We start from the raw sequence: 18,403 nt of genomic DNA on the forward strand, positions 1-18,403 counted from the left end.
AGTAGAACTTGAGATATCATCATGTCAACCACCTCAAAAAAAGTAGTTTCGAGAAAAACGCGTTTAAAGTTTAGGAGACCGCTCGGCCGGCCGGACGCTACGTCACAAAATCGGCTGTATCTCCGAAAATAAGTCGAATTTTGAAAAATGCTTCCAAGATCATAATTTTGAAAATCGATTTTTTTCAAATCCTAGACCAGAATACCCCCATGCATTTTGCGATTGGTTGTGATGGAATTGTTTTGTGTTAATTACTTTTATGGCGAAACATAAAAGTTAAGACTAAGTATGTTTGTAGTCGTTTTATAAATTTTGGAACAGTTAATTTATAAAAATGTTTATGTAAATCATTCAAAACGACTTCAATGTTCTGATATTAACCTAATGTTTTAAATTAGTTACAAAATCATTGACAAAAGATAAATTGTCACATACGAGATGTGTTCAAAAAATTACGGGAATCATGAGTTGAGACAGTCACTTGATGAAAGATAAAATGTATTCATCACATACTTGTTCTGTAGTAGCCACTAAAGTGTTTTTATGAGCTTGTCGATTTTCGTTTGTTAAAAGCTCACACTGCGTTGGTTGTTCGTAATTTTTTGGTCAAAAATAATACTGTAACGATGCTCCACAGCATCCATATTCGCCAGACATAACTCCGTGCGACTTTTTCATATTTCCAAATAAAAAAGAAAACCTTGAAGCGCCGTAGTTTTACAATCATATGATAAATAGCTGAAAAAGCGAAGGGCGAGATTGAGAAGTATTTCGATGATTGAAAGAAGCGCTGAGTGCATAATATCGAATGCAGACTATTTTGAAATCGACAACATTAATTTAGACGAATGACTAAATATTAAAAATACGAAAATTCCCGTTATTTTTTTAGCACACCTCATTTGTATATTATTCAAAATGATTTTAATGTTCTGAGTTACACTCATTAACAAAAGATAAAATGTTACATAATAAAAATGAATTGTTGTATTGATTGATTGGACCCTCTAGAGTTTAGCGACTAAACTTTAAGTGAACACCAAAATTAAAAAAAAAACATGCTTAGACTACACGTTAAAAAATTCGCACGTGCCACATACTACATAGTACACACACAACAATCTACAGGCAAATATATACTAAATTTACACTGTTAACAGAATTTTGTGGCATTTCAATAATAATTTTATTTTAAACTACATACAAGTAAACCAAAAACAACCCACATGCATACATACATATGTATTACAAATAATTTCTTTTCGATAACCAAACTTTAGGTGTGTGCGTTGAAATGCAATGAATAACGGTAACTTTGTGTGTTGTTTGGTATGTGTTGTATTGTATTTACAGACTAATTGTAACCGGACGCAGGCCAAGTAGAGTTTTACAAATTAATTCAACATTACAAGACATTGCAAACGCATTTGCTACTACTACCACAACCATAACCACAACCACTTCTAATAATACCATCACTAATGCCACTGCTATAAATACAACTACAACTCTAACTACAACTACTGCTACGACCACTACGACTAACCAAGCGACTACTCTAATAGATAATATTAATATTACTTGCAGTTTAGCTACTACTAAAAGTTCTGATGATGCTTCCATCACCAACATTACTGCTACTATCAATAATACCACAACAACAACAACAACTACTGCTACTACTACTTCTACTAATAATTCCCCCATAAAGGCTCCTGCTACTCCAACAAGCATTTCTTTTGCCACTCCCAACTCTTCAAATGCTACAACACCCTCAACAATAATTGACAATAGCCATGGTAGCTATTAGTAGTTGCTACTTGAAAGCGTTGATGAAAATAAAAAACAAAAACACGATACTGCTTTTAAAGTTCATACAAATGCTTTTTAGTAAATAATTGCATAAAGGTTAAAAAATATAAATAACTAATTTAAGTGCAACATGTACATACACACACAAACATTTCAATGGAGAATTTATATAATATAATAGGTGTGTAAAAAGTTTGGTGATTTACATACAAGTTTTAGTACTTTTATAGGAAATGCAGATAAATTGAGTACATATTTATATGTAAAGTATATAATTGTAGCTAAAAATATTAATGAAAGTTAAATATTTTTAATTAAATATTATTATTAAGATTTCTTTATTTGGTAACTAATGAATTTATTTTGCAATTCATTTATTTTTATTTTTTATTAAAATTAATAAACAATATTAAATTGTTTGTTACATATAATACATAAGAGTAACTTACATTTTTTTGTAGTTGTAGTAGTTGCAAAGCGCTAAATGGTTTGTTAATATGAGAAAATAGTTATATAATTATTAATCTTCTGATATAAATATTATTATTATATATAACTGTAAAATTTAAGTATCTAAAATTATAAGTATTTTTATACTCTCGCAACAAATGTTGCTAAAGAGAGTATTATAGTTTTGTTCACATAACGGTTGTTTGTAACACCCAAAACTAAACGAGTTAGATATAGGGTTATATATACCAAAGTGATCAGGGTGAAGAGTGGAGTTCAAATCCGAATGTATGTATGTCCGTCCGTCTGTGCAAGCTGTAACTTGAGTAAAAATTAAGATATCTTGATGAAACTTGGCACACTTATTTGCTTTCGAAAATGAGCAAAATCGGAATACTGCCACGCCCACAAAATGGCGAAAAAGTGCCATAACTAAGCCATAAATAAAGCTATGGAAATAAAATTTGGTATGAAGGATTGCACTATGAAGGGGCATATTTGGATGTAATTTTTTTTGGGGAATTGGGCGTGGCCCCGCCCCCTACTAAGTTTTTTGTACATATCTCGCAAACCAATAGAGCTATATAAACCGAACTTTCTGCAGTCGTTTTTTTAGCCACTTCCTAATGCAGTCCAAAAATGAAAGAAATCGGATAATAACCACGCCCACCTCTCATACAAAAGTCAGGTTGAAAATTACTAAAAGTGGGTTAACTCATTAACGAAAAACGTCTGAAACACTAAATTTCACATAAGAAATGGCAGATGAAAGCTGCACTCAGATTTTTTTATAAAATGGAAAATGGGCGTGGCGTCGCCCACTTATGGGTCAAAAACCATATCTCAGGAACTACTCGACCGATTTCAATGAAACTTGGTTTGTAATAATTTCCTTACATCCCCCATGATATGTTGTGAAAATAGGCCAAATCGCTTCACAACCACGCCTACTTTCTATATACCAGAACTTTGAAGACGATCTGAATCGTTTACTTTACATTATATAAAGTAAGTAATAGTGAAGATATCGGTGCAGAACTTTGCACAAATACTATGTTTATAGTGTGGCAGACCCATTCTAAAAATCGCCGAAATCGGACCATGGGTTTTGAAGACCCCATATATCGAACACGAGGACCTCGGTGCTTCTAACCTAATAAAGGGTGATTTTTTAAGAGCTTGATAACTTTTTAAAAAAAAAAAACGCATAAAACACGTTAGATTGGTTCATGACATTTACTTTTTGAAGATAATTTCATTTAAATGTTGACCGCGGCTGCGTCTTAGGTGGTCCATTCGGAAAGTCCAATTTTGGGCAACTTTTTCGAGCATTTCGGCCGGAATAGCCCGAATTTCTTCGGAAATGTTGTCTTCCAAAGCTGGAATAGTTGCTGGCTTATTTCTGTAGACTTTAGACTTGACGTAGCCCCACAAAAAATAGTCTAAAGGCGTTAAATCGCATGATCTTGGTGGCCAACTTACGGGTCCATTTCTTGAGATGAATTGTTCTCCGAAGTTTTCCCTCAAAATGGCCATAGAATCGCGAGCTGTGTGGCATGTAGCGCCATCTTGTTGAAACCACATGTCAACCAAGTTCAGTTCTTCCATTTTTGGCAACAAAAAGTTTGTTAGCATCGAACGATAGCGATCGCCATTCACCGTAACGTTGCGTCCAACAGCATCTTTGAAAAAATACGGTCCAATGATTCCACCAGCGTACAAACCACACCAAACAGTGCATTTTTCGGGATGCATGGGCAGTTCTTGAACGGCTTCTGGTTGCTCTTCACCCCAAATGCGGCAATTTTGCTTATTTACGTAGCCATTCAACCAGAAATGAGCCTCATCGCTGAACAAAATTTGTCGATAAACACATTTCGAACCGAACACTGATTTTGGTAATAAAATTCAATGATTTGCAAGCGTTGCTCGTTAGTAAGTCTATTCATGATGAAATGTCAAAGCATACTGAGCATCTTTCTCTTTGACACCATGTCTGAAATCCCACGTGATCTGTCAAATACTAATGCATGAAAATCCTAACCTCAAAAAAATCACCCGTTATTATGGTTTCCAACTTTCAATGGACTTTATACCATATATATGGCGAATATGTGGGTGAAATTGTGTATTATATAATATAAATAAAGTTAAATAAATAAATTGCGAGAGTATAAAATGTTCGGTTACACCCGAACTTAGCCCTTCCTTACTTGTTTGGAATATAGATATGTACAATAATAGCAAAAAAAAAAATTTAAATGTAATTTTTAATTTAGTCAAATTTCAGTTCCTGCTTCTTACTTAAGAAAAGTTATATTTGTTATTTCAACATTTGAAAATTAGAAATTAGTTAAAAACACAATTTAACAACAACTGTAACACTTTGACAGCTAACACAAAATAATTGGTTGTTGTAATTTTTTACGAAAATCCACGTGCGTGACTAACCGTTTCTAAAAAATATACATTCCTTACATTTTATTGCAGCATAAATTTTCAATATCAACGTGTCTAACACTACATCAACGCGCAAAAACAAAAAAAAAAAATCGCAAACTTATTGGCTTTACTTGACTGCAACATGCATATATAGACATGCCTACATACATACATATATGAAATATAATTTAATTTATTAAATATGCAACACTCAAAGTTTATGAAATTGTTTAGCATTTCTTTGTAGTTAGTGAAAGCGGCGCTTAACATGCATACAAAAAAAAAACATTAACAAATACCAATAAAACACAACTCAACATTGCACAAAAATACACACACACACACACATAAACACACTACTCAACAAAAATGTATTAATTACTAATTAATTGAAAATTGAGGGCGCAGAGGCTTACAAACAACACTTAAGAATTGGAAATAACTACAAAACAAATTCGCCAACATAACATTGAGTTCCTCACATTTTAGTTTTTAAAAAGTAAGTAATTTAAGTGAAATGTATAGAAAAATACTACTTTTTTTATTTTAACAGGATTATATGTATGTATTGTAATTTAATAACAAACTGATTTAAGTTTACTAACACATATTGTGTGTGAATACTCGTTTATTTATTGCATATACAATTATGCTTTTAAACATTTTATATAAATTACACTGTACAACACTCGGCTGGGTATTGAACCAAACAAATTTTTTTCGGGAGATTAAGACATAAGAAAAAAAGTATATTTTTCGATTTTCAAAGTTAGATTCCTATATCGAAATATTTGTATTCGAAGTTCGAAAAAAGGACATTTAAAAAAAAATATTATTACAGTGGAACTCCATCATCCGAATTAATGGGGACCGGGGCCCATTCGGATAATCAAATATTCGGATAATCGGATTTTTTTTTTAATTGCCATTGGAGAGAATAAAAGCTACGTTTTGATATTACACTATTTTTTTTTGAATTAAATGAAAGAAACATGAAATTTTCACATGTTTGAAATATAAATAAAATGTACTTATGTACAAGTTTAGAAATAAAAATCATTGTTTTTTAAACATCTCCGTCAATGTAAGCTGTTTTGCGGTCTTCAACCGTTTTCGGGCAGCCAGGTCACGCATTCGCTCGACGGTGAGCAGTTGCAAGTGGTCACACTCGGGCTGACGCTCCATCCACTTCAAAGCAGTCTCGAGGCCGGCAAATGCTTCACTAGCTGATGGTCCAGCGTCTACTTCAACATCAGCAGAAAGTTCTTCTTCCACTTCCACTTCGCGGGGGGAAGTCAGTGTAGGCACAACGGCAAGTTAAGATAAGTCAAGTCAAGACTTGACGCGCAAACACTGGCTTCGCGGCAGGAAGAATAATAGCGCACTTAGACTTTTTTGGACAATTTTTTGAGTTTCGGATAATCGGCGATTCGGATAGTCGGAGTTCGGATAATTGGAGTTCTACTGTAATTATAGAATATATCTACTAAAAAATCCAAAATATTGATAAACATAATCTAAAATTTCTTCTTAATTTATATATGTTCAACTTTTTCGTCAATCTTATGTAAATTCTTCGATGTCAATTTTTTTTTTATTTGTTTCGAAAATCAAACATTGACCTTTCATAGCATTTGTCATATAATCTTGACCGACAATTTTTATACACCCTTGAATTAAGAGGAAAATGTAGCTTATTTCCATATTTTTATTTTGTAATTAATAATATTTTTTTAAGTCCCTTTTTCGAACTTCGAATCCAAATATTTCGATTTTTGAGTCGAACTTCGAAAATCAGAGAATACTACAACTTTGCTTCCGCCGTTTTTTTTTTGTAAACTTAAGTTTTTTTTGTATAAAAACTGTTACAAAAATGTTACTCAAAATATTTGCCGTCGCTAGCTAAAACTTTTGACCATCTTTCTGGCAGCATGCGTATTCCGTGCAAATGTCGAGAAGTCGGCTCAAAAAGTGACATTTTCAGTTGAGAATAAGTTTAGAATGCCAACAGATCTCTACAAATATTTTGTTGGGTTAATATTGACACAAATATCCAAGATCGATATAAAACGATTTAATCGATTTAATAGACCAGAGCTTGACCCTGGAGACATCTATATATAGAAAACGCCGGAAGCAAAGTTGTGGACCTAATACTTGTGACTCATTCTTCTGGTAAAAATTAGTTATGTCCAATACCCAAAAAATATGTCGATTTTGCCGCACAGTGCTATCCTATATATATATATTAGTTCCTATTGTTATTATTTCTTTTTAGTTTAAGTAGGTCAGTTTACTTTGTTTTAGTTGGTAAAATTCAAATTCAAAAAATTTAATTTAACGTTAATCTCACAGAAATAGTTTAAGACTATAACCAATATCCGACCGACGAATATTTTAATAAAACTTATATGTAAAATTTCAATGTTTTATACACAAACCGTTAATGATATATGGTACTAAAAACCGTACAGTATTATGTAACATTTAAATATTATTAGTTTCTTCACATTAATGTTCCGGCAAAATTTTTAGGTTATATGCAGGTTTAACTGCTAAATGACACACACAAAATCTCACGATGTTACAAATCACTACATCATGTTTTAGAAACTTAGTTTTTACTCTATTTTATAAATTGAAATGTTTATTCTTAAAAAAATAAAAAAATATTTTAAATAAAAAATATTAAAATTATTAAATATTTATTAATATTGCGTTAAACTGTACGATTGTATGTTTTTTGACTAAATGTAGTTTTTTCCAATATATTCATAAATTAAATTTCACTAGTTTATTTTATAAAGTGTTATAATGAAGTGTACTTTTGTAAATATATATGTTTATATATTTAATTATGTAATAAAATTTATTAATTTAATTTAATTTTTTATTAAAATATGTTATAACTAACTGCAATGTATGCTAATGTTTATTTATAATACATAAACTGTAAATATTTTAAATCTATAAACTTTATTAAATTATATATTCTTACTTACTTTTGGTCTTGTTTTTCTGCTCACTTCTTGCTTTTCATGTCTATGCCAATACTTTGTATGTGTATATATATAAAATATGTAAACAATGTACGCTGTCACCTACATTTTTTTAACTAATCTTTAAAATAAGCTTCAATTCACGGCTTTTACTATGCTTCTTATATAATATATTTTGTAGATTTTTCTCTTTGCATTAAATAATAAAATAAGAAATTTAGTATGGAAATATATAAAAAGGATTATTCATGGCTTGCTTTGCTTTCAACGTTGCCGCTTCTCATTTATGTATATATATATAATATGAACTATCATCTATATATGGACTAAAGCTTTTGATTTTGTCGGCTTCTTATCACTTGTTGTAGGCAGAAATTGCTCTTACTCGCATGAGTGCTTGGTTCTTGTGCTTTTAAAGAGCTTTCATTCATAAAAAGCTTAAACACATTTTGTTAAAAAGGCTAAATTATGTTTTATACATATGTACATATGTACATATATATAGAAATATGTATTTCATTATCATGCTATAGATTCGATATAAACAAAAAAATATCTATAATGAAAATTTTCTTTCATTGCACCCATTTATCCATGTCGCCACACAACCAAATAAATCACAATCACACTGTGACACACACACACACACACACACATATGTAGAGACACTATCCCCGAGGAGACTTACCAGCACGGTCATTCGAAGTCCTTGTGCGAACCGACCGGCGAAGATTGGGACAGCACCGCTTTGGCCACACGCGAACGTACCATAAGCGGCAGCAGCAACAGCACCGGCCGTGAGCCACTACTACCCAAATTAACGCCACGCGCACAAATACGCCGCATGGGCGGCAGCAGTGGTATTGGTGGTGGCGGTGGTCCTATTAGCGCACTCGGCAACTTACGTAATCAAGTGACAACGGCGCTACTCTCCACCTCGAATTCGGAATATGATGATGATGAGGATGAAGATATTGATTTGTATGACGATGAGAATATTGTTGTAACCACAATGACCAGCGGCGGCGGCGGTGGTGGTGGTATTGGCACACTCAATCGTAGCGGTAGCAGTGGAAGTGGCGGTGGCAATGGTAGTAGCGGTGGCAGTAGTAGCAGCAACAATACAACAACCACAATACGGTTGACACGCAACAATGATGAGAGTATCATTTGAGATCGTCGACAAAGGCAACTGCTGCAGCGGCGACTTTTTGGCGAAGGCGGCGGCGCTAAGCACCAACAGCAGCGACGCTTAAGCCGTTGGACTTTCAAGTATGAAATGTTACAATGAATATATGTATGTACTAGTATTTAAATTGTGGGTGGGTAGGTCTAAAGTTGCGTAAATGCAATGAAATAATAGTTGCCAATAATGCCTGTTACTCGAAGGGAAAACTACTTGCTGTATGCATTAGGGGTTATGGAAGTTAGTATAAGTTTTGAAAAGTGTATGGTTTATATAGATTAATTGTCACACAATGCGCTTAAGCTAGTGATGCTAGATTAAGTTAAACAGTTTTATTTTTTTATTGATTTAAAAATGTTGAAAATAATTTTTTTTTTTTGTTTTTTTATCGCATATAAAAATAATATATTTTGTTATTTTTACTCGCCTTATGTTTTCACCATTATGCTCAAATATTTGTTATATATATAATATTTAATACTTATACCCTAAACAGGGTATATTAAGTTTATCACAAAGTTTGTAACACCCAGAAGGAAGCGTCGGAGGCCCTATAAAGTATATATATAAATGATCAGTATGTTGAGCTGAGTCGATTTAGCCATGTCCGTCCGTCCGTTTGTCTGTATATATACGAACTAGTCCTTCAGTTTTTAAGATATCGTTTTGAAATTTTGCAGCTGTTATTTTCTCTTCAAGCTGCTCATTTGTCGGAACTGCCGATATCGGACCACTATTTCATATAGCTGTCATACAAACTGAACGATCGAAATCAATGGCTTGTATGGAAAACTTCCGCATTTTACTACACATCTTCAAGAAATTTGGTGTGAGTTATTGTTTATAGAAATAATTTAATCTCCGAAAAAATTGTTCAGATCGGTTCACTATAGCATATAGCTGCCATACAAACCGTACGATCGGAATCAAGGGCTTGTATGGAAAATTTTCACATTTGACGTGGTATCTTCACGAAATTTGACATGGATTACTAAGGTAATAATTTAATCTCCGAAGAAATTGTTCAGATCGGTTAACTATATAACCTTAATGTATCTAGCAAACAACCCGGCTAAAAAGAATTAGTAAAATGTTTTCTTTTTTTTTTATTTACTTTTTCTTACGTCTTTAGATTTGCTTAAACACATAGTTACTAAAAGAAATGCACCTGTGAAGGGTATATTAGCTTCGGTACAGCCGAAGTTAACGTTTTTTCTTGTTTTTGAATATTATTAAATTTTAAAAATCAATGGTCAGTTCACATTTGGTTCCGAACCAGTCTTAGTCATCTGTTAATTTTTTATTATTCCCGTTCATTTCATTTGAAACTTCGTATATCGAAAATTAAAAAAAAATAAAAATAAAAAATATTAAACGTGTTTAAATGTAAATGTATGACTGCTATAAAAAAATCTAGAAATAACCACCAAAACTATAGAAAAACTGTATGTACTAACAGCGCAAACTAATTCACTTTAACTTTGTGCCGCACATAAAATTATGCTTTTCTAGTTGATAAATAGACAGAAAAAAACGAAACGTCACCTAATTAGCAACACTGGGCTGTGTTTGAATAAAATAAGTAACTACTACCTATAAAAATTGTGCTAAATAGTTTCCAGAACCAAAAAGAAATACAAAAACTTCTAGCAATTCCAAAGTCATATTTTAAAGTCTATACTCTATACATACAAACTCACTATTTCTTTATAATTTTAAATTTTTTTATTTCAATTATTTTTTTAATTTTTTTATTTAAATTTAATTTTATACTTTTCATTTATTTTTTTAGTAAATTAGTTTTGAGGCTTTCATTTTTTTAATGTTTTTTTTTTCTATAAAATGTACATACTTAGCGTACAATAGTAATGTTTTAGGATACAAATTTGGTTTTAACTAAGAACATGTCAAGCGTTTTATATGTAAGTGACCATGTAAAAATAATATGTATAAAAGAAGCTAAGCAGTAATATGAAAATGCCATAGAAATGAGTATCCTAACGATAAACTTGTAAATGTGTGTAAAATATATATAGTATATATTTAGTATAGTGCGTAGTTGAAAATGTATTGAAATGCGTGTCGATAAGACAATTACGGCGACGTCGTGTATGATTGGGGTTTTAATAATTTTTATAACATTTTAACAGTTGAACCTTATGCTAGTAATAATTAAGAAACAACAACAAAAATATGAAATTAAATTACTTAAAAAAATACATTCTCAAAATTTCATAAACAAAATTCGAAGAATTGTTATAAAGAGGAGAATAATTTGAACTTTGGAAAATTAAAAAAAAAACAAAATTTTAATATATATTAGACATGTTAACTGTGCATGTAACTGTACATAAATTATAAACTATGCTACTTAATTTGACAAATATTTGTACTTAATTTTGAAAAATTAAAATAAAATAATTTGATTTCTGAAAGAGCTTAATTTTGTGAAAAACCAAAAACTGTCGAAAATTCGAAATTTCTTTCGAAAATTATTAATTTCAAGAAATTATATTTAACAATATATGTATGTATGTATGTACAAAAATTGAGCAAACTGTACTTTAAAAAATAAAGTTATTTTAAGGTTATTTATTTGTTGTTAAAACGTGCGTTCTTCCTGACCAAACAGCATACGTAAAGTGTGAAACGTACTTAACAGAGTAGTGTTCTACATTTCGAAAACAGTTTTCAAAATGTTTTAAATATTTGTTTCAATAAAAAATAGTTTAAAACAAAAGCAACAAAGCATAAAAAAATAATAAATTTAAAATCACAATATTATTATTTAGTGTGCTATTTAACGATAACGGTATTTATTATTTTTTACGAAATCAAAAATATATAAATTCAGCTTATTAAAACCAATTCTTTATGCATACATCAAGACAAGTAATTTGTTTTTTTTTTACAATTTTTGTACAATTTTGTTTTTGTTTTTCATTTACAATTTTTAGAGACAATAACTGTATAAACGAAGAAAGTATTTGAAACATCAATTATTAAGTATATACAAATATGAAATAACTGATTTCATAATAAGCGTTGTCAAAGTTCATTGAAATACTACATATATGTAATAATCAGCGAAAATTATAACTAAAACAACAAAATTGTGTGCAAAATACCAGAGTTAATTAAATAATTTGAAATTACCAAAATAGGCTTTTAATTAGTACTAAAAAAAAGAGAATTTTAATTAGCGCTAAATTTAAGAAAACAAAAAAAAAAAAAATATATATATATATACATACATATATATACTATAGTATCGCTAACGCATACACGCATACTTTTTGCCACACATGTACTAAAATACATAAATGATAGATTGAGCAAAAAAATAAAAAATAAAAAATAAAAATATTAGACGAAATTTCGAAATTGGCACAACTTTCAACTCAACGCCTTACTTATGTTATATTCATACATACTTACGAGTACATACAATTATCCATACATGTAAGTTCAATAAATTAGCAGTAGTTAATCGAAAAGAATTGCATCCACTGCACGCATGCATACTACATTGCATAATATGAAAGAAAGAAAGAAAGTAAAAACAAAAAAACTAACTAATTTGTATGTATATAACTTTGTGAAAACGGTTGCGAAATATAGTAAAGTATGTACGTGTATGAACTGTAGTATTCATGAGAACCTAATCATAATAACTTCGTAAGAACTTTCATTGAAATCAATAAAAAGCTTTACAACAAATATTACAAAAAAAATGATGTTTTACTATATATACGACTGACTAAAGGTGAGTACTTACTTGTGAGCAGAGGTTTAACCAATCAACGTCGGATGCTGTTGTGCAGTATATGTGGTGTGTTCAAAAAATAACAGGAATTTTGAAATTTCGTGAGTGTGGAGAGCCCAATTGTCAATTTTTATAGTAGTCGCTAATGTTAGACATGTTTTTATGACCTTGTCGATTTTCGTTCGTTAAGGGGGTATTCTGGTCTAGACGCATGAATTTTAGGCATTTTCTTAACTAAGATAAAAAACAAATTAAAAACATTTTTACTATCCATTTTTTTATATGTTTTTTATTGACATTTTAATAATATAAAAAAATTGCAAGAAAAAAAACTAAAATTCGTCGAGATATGGGCCGGTGGAGTGGGGGCTTCCAAAAAAACGGCGCGTCCTGGTTGACGTGATTTCAATCCTTGTAGAGATCTAAAACACAAAACAGTTAGATTCTTCCTTAGTAAGGATGTCATTATCGGGTTGACCATTCAAAAAAAAAATAATAATAACAAAATGGCGTCGACTTAAAAAAATTTTTTTTCACCCAATTTGTTTAACCTTTTCGAAAAAAAAACTTTAAAAATACTTCAAATCAAAATTTTTGGAAATCAAAGGCAGACACGATAGAGCATTGTATAAAGAAGATATATACCAAATTTCAAAGGAATCGGTTCAGTAGAACTTGAGATATCATGTCAACCACCTCAAAAAAGTAGTTTCGAGAAAAACGCGTTTAAAGTTTAAGAGAACGCTCGGCCGGCTCGGACGCTACTTAACAAAATCGGCTGTATCTCCGAAAATAAGTCGAATTTTGAAAAATCCTTCCAAGGTCATATTTTTGAAAGTCTAAATTTTCTAAATATGCAAGAAAATCGATTTTTTCAAAATCCTAGACCAGAATAGCCCCTTAAAAGCTCACACTTCGTTGCTTGTTCGTGAATAATTTGCCAAAAACAATACTGTAACGTTGCTTCAGCCTCCAAATTCGCTATTTATGACTCGTTATGTCCTTTTCTAAAACTAAAGAGAACCTTAAATGGTCATCGTTTTATAAGCATACGAGAAATCACTGAAAGATCCAATGGATCCAAAGTGTCAATTCGACATTTCATATTCATTTGTTATTAAATTAAAGAAATAAGGACTATTTTCTATAATTCTAACACATTCTGTAATCAAAACATAATAAATATAAAAATATTTCAAGTTTCAACCTTTGAGAGTGAGCACAAACCGTTAGTTTCTTCAAAACTAAAATATTTATCTCTAGCTGTAGTAGTTACCTGGAAGCGGACAAGGTAGAATCATCTCTTTCTTCTGGAATGTCCCGTCTTTGCGAGATAAATACTTGGATCTCACTTTTTTGAACAACCATGCAGAAGCGTGGAGATGTCAACATCCGATGAGACGGCACTAGGAATTTTCGAGAGATAGGTTTTGCGGAAGATTTATGGTCCCTTAAACATTGTCAACGGCGAATACCGCAGAAGATGGAATGATGAGCTGTATGTGATATTCGACGACATAGACATAGTCCAGCGAATAAAAAGACAGAGACTACATTGGCTAGGTCATGTCGTTCGAATGGACGAAAGTGCTCCAGCTCTGAAAGTGTTCGATACAGTGCCCGCTGGTGGAAGCCGAGGAAGAGGGAAACCTCCACTCCGATGGAAGGACCAGGTGGAGAAGAACCTGGCTTCGCTTGGTATAACCAAATTGCGCCAAACTGCCACAAGGAGAGACGCGTGACGCGCTGTTGTGGACTCGTCTATAACCGCGTAAGCGGTGTCTACGCCAGTCAAGAAGAAGATGCGAAATAGCGTATATAGAGTCTTAGGATGTAATCAAGGGATGATCCTGGTTTCACAAAGGACTATCTCTTAGACATTTCCTTCGGTTAGCAGTCATAGAACCTAACCTAACCTCTTTCTTATTTTTTTTAATTATTTGGTAATTTCCGGTCTAAAAACATAAGTAATTATTCATCAGCTTATTAAGTAGCACAGTTAAGCGATTTCATCTCCAAAATATTTCATTAAAACACGAACTATTTCTGTTTTTGAATTCAATAATTTATTTATACTTGTACATTTATTGCATCAAATAAATTGATATATGTATGCATGTAGCTAGATGAATGAACTTGTTTATTACATATATATATGTATATATATTTATTAACTTTATTCCTTATATGTTTGTATGTAAGTGTCTATATGTAGTTTCATACATAAATTCATTGGAATTTCGGTTCAAATTTATACACAATTTGCATGAATGAATGCATATGATAACATTTATGCCAACGTTTCTATTTGCGCGAATATTATATTATACTCGTAGTTTATATAACTGTATGAATGCCCAAATGCAATAGCGAGGCGCATTTAGTTGCTGTACAACATGCCATAGTTGATTTGGTGGAGCAAACATCATTTGAAGACGCCGTTGTTTACAAGACAATGCAAAAATTAATCGTTTCTCTTGTATTATGTATGGTTATCAATTTGTATATGAAGCAAATTATTTGTTTGTATTTAATTTGGAATTATTTTTCAAGTAACATGAATTTAAAAAAAATAATATCTGGTGTACAGAGTGTATGCTTCTTCTTTTTCTGTACACTTTCAGAAGTATACAAGCTTAAATGAAGTTGTTTAGTTCATTAAGTGCCGAAAACGTTGCATATTTCTAGGCGTTCTAACCAAGTAACCGCAAATTTTGCTTCTATTGTAGAAGTTGTAAATTTTTTTTTGTAATTTTTTATATATACCTTTTATATACTTGCATATACATTTGTATTTCGTTGGTATATATTGTGTATTGACCGTTAATACAATAATATTTTCACTAAACATTTGTATATAGTATTTAGAATATACTAGTATGTAATGGAACGACTCAACATCATGCTAATATACTTACAGTTTTCATAATTGCATTAATTGCTATTGGTTATTGTTTAACAAGATGAAGAAGATCAATTTAACTTCTTGTAAAGGCATTAAAGTTGAATGCATCATAAGTCATCATAACATATAGGAAGGTTTGATATATATATATGTATATGTATAGGTATTTACTTGTGTCTAGTTTGACTAACTCATTTTGTATGTAATTATGCATTTATGTATATTCAAAGCTGAGATCTTCAATTATTGGGCTATAGTTTATATGCATTATATGTATATATGTATGTATATCTATACCATTATATAAATTTAACAAATTCTAGTTATCTTTGGTTTTGTAGTAAATATTAAAGCAACATATTGCATTTATGTACTCGTACTATATGCATATAGTACTATGAATGCCTTCGCCTAATTATTTATTTAATGTCAATTTAGTGATGCAGCTAGTGTAAACACGCATTTGGGTGAAATTCGTTTTGAATTGATTGTTTGAAACTTAAAAATATTAATTATTTGAGCTTAAAAAAGAACTAAAAGAATTAGCTTTAAGAAACCATAAATAATTTAAGCAAATATATGTACTATATACATAAATAAAAAAAAATATACAAAAATTATTAAAATTAAATTTTATGAATTCCAAAAATATGAAATTTTAAACAATGAAAAAGAGTATTTTTTTTTATTTATTTTTTAATTAAATTTTAATCTTAAATTAATGAAATATTAATTTTTAAGCAAAGAAAAAAGTATTTTTTTATTATTTTTTTAATGAAGTTTTAAAATTAAATTAATAAAATATTAATTTTTATTAAATTAAATTTAAAAAAATATTAATTTTTAAACAATGAAAAAAAATATTTTTTATTTATTTATTTATTTTTAATTAAAAAAAAAAATTAAAATTTAATTAAAAAAAAATAAAAAAATAATTTATTAATTTAATTTTAAAATTAAATTAATAAAAAATTAATTTTGAAACAATAAAAAAAGTATTTTTTTATTTTTTTAATTAATTAATTTTAAAATTAAATTAAAAAAATATTAATTTTTAAACAATGAAAAAAGTATTTTTTTTTTAAATTAAATTTTAAAATTAAATTAATAAAATATTAATTTTGAAACAATAAAAAAAGTATTTTTTTATTTTTTTTAATTAATTAATTTTAAAATTAAATTTAAAAAAATATTAATTATTAAACAATGAAAAAAAAATATATTTTTTTAATTAAATTTTAAAATTAAATTAATAAAATATTAATTTTTAAACAATGAAAAAAGATTTTTTTTATTTTTTTAATTAAATTTTAAAATTAAATTAATAAAATATTAATTTTTAAACCATGAAAAAAGTAATTTAATAAAATATTAATTTTTAAACAATGAAAAAAAATATTTTTTATTTTTTTTTAAATTAAATTTTAAAATTAAATTAATAAAATATTAATTTTTAAACAATGAAAAAAGTAATTTAATAAAATATTAATTTTTAAACAATGAAAAAAGTATTTTTTTTATTTTTTTTTTAATTATTTTTTTTTTAATTTTTTTTAATCAAATTTTAAAATTAAATTAATAAAATATTAATTTTTAAACAATGAAAAAAGTAATTTAATAAAATATTAATTTTTAAACAATGAAAAAAGTAATTTAATAAAATATTAATTTTTAAACAATGAAAAAAAGGAATTTTTTATTCTTTTTTAAATTAAATTTTAAAATTAATTTAATAAAATATTATTTTTTAAACAATGAAAAAAGTATTTTTTTATTTTTTTAATTAAATTTTAAAATTAAATTAATAAAATATTAATTTTTAAACAATGAAAAAAGTAATTTAATAAAATATTAATTTTTAAACAATGAAAAAAGTATTTTTTTTATTTTTTTTTAATTATTTTTTTTTTAATTTTTTTTAATCAAATTTTAAAATTAAATTAATAAAATATTAATTTTTAAACAATGAAAAAAAGTATTTTTTTTATTATTTTTTTAATCAAATTTTAAAATTAAATTAATAAAATACTAATTTTTAAACAATGAAAAAAGAAAATATTTTATTAATTTAATTTTAAAATTTAATAAAAAAAAACATAAAAATTAACTTCAATGAAAAGAAGTATTTTTTTATTTTTTTTTTAATTAAATTAATAAAATATTAATTTTTGAAGAATGAAAAATAAGTTTTTTTTTTATTTATTTTTTAATTAAATTTTAAAATTAATTTAATAAAATATTAATTTTTAAAGAATGAAAATAAGTAATTTTTTATTTTTTTTTTAATTAAATTTTAAAATTAATTTAATAAAATATTAATTTTTAAACAATGAAAAAAGTTATTTTTTTATTTTTTTTATTAAATTTTAAAATTAAATGATTAAAATATTCATTTTTAAACAATGAAAAAAGTTATTTTTTATTTTTTAAATTAAATTAAAAAAATATTAACAATGAAAAAAAAATATATATATATATTTTTGTATATATATATATTATATTTAATTAAATTAATAAAATATTAATTTTTAAACAATGGAAAAAAGTTATTTTTTAATGTTTTTTTTTTTTTTAATTTTAAAATTAAATTAATAAAATATTAATTTTTAAACAATGAAAAGAAGTTTTTATTTTTATTTTTTTTTTAATTAAATTAATAAAATATTAATTTTTAAACAATGAAAAAAAGTTAATTTTTTATTTTTTTATAATTTCTTTTTATTCAACACACAAACAATTTAGTTATGATATCAATGCTTATGACAAATTTGTTGGTAAGTTAATAGTTTTTAAGCGGCATTGTTTATGTCATACAAAACGTATGTTAGACTTAGACTTTGTCA

At 28.0% G+C, this 18,403-nt stretch overlaps 1 protein-coding gene across 10 annotated transcripts in view; it reads left to right on the forward strand.

Moving 5' to 3' along the window:
• The window catches only part of LOC105214187 (sodium/hydrogen exchanger 3), a 40,445-nt gene extending 27,834 nt beyond the window's left edge, over nt 1–12,611 (forward strand). For 7 of the 10 annotated variants that reach the window (XM_054227840.1, XM_054227842.1, XM_011187459.3 and 4 more), the window contains one exon: nt 8,367–12,611. In XM_054227840.1, coding sequence (XP_054083815.1) covers nt 8,367–8,877 — 511 coding nt within the window. In that variant the 3' untranslated portion in view covers nt 8,878–12,611. Of the gene's footprint in view, nt 1–1,587; nt 4,729–4,752; nt 7,543–8,366 lie in introns of those variants that run through there. The other 3 variants (XM_054227844.1, XM_054227846.1, XM_054227843.1) reach the window with 3 other exon arrangements.
• The last annotated feature ends 5,792 nt before the right edge of the window (nt 12,612–18,403 follow it).

Source organism: Zeugodacus cucurbitae, chromosome 3, assembly GCF_028554725.1.
Source record: "Zeugodacus cucurbitae isolate PBARC_wt_2022May chromosome 3, idZeuCucr1.2, whole genome shotgun sequence".
NCBI lineage: Eukaryota > Metazoa > Arthropoda > Insecta > Diptera > Tephritidae > Zeugodacus > Zeugodacus cucurbitae.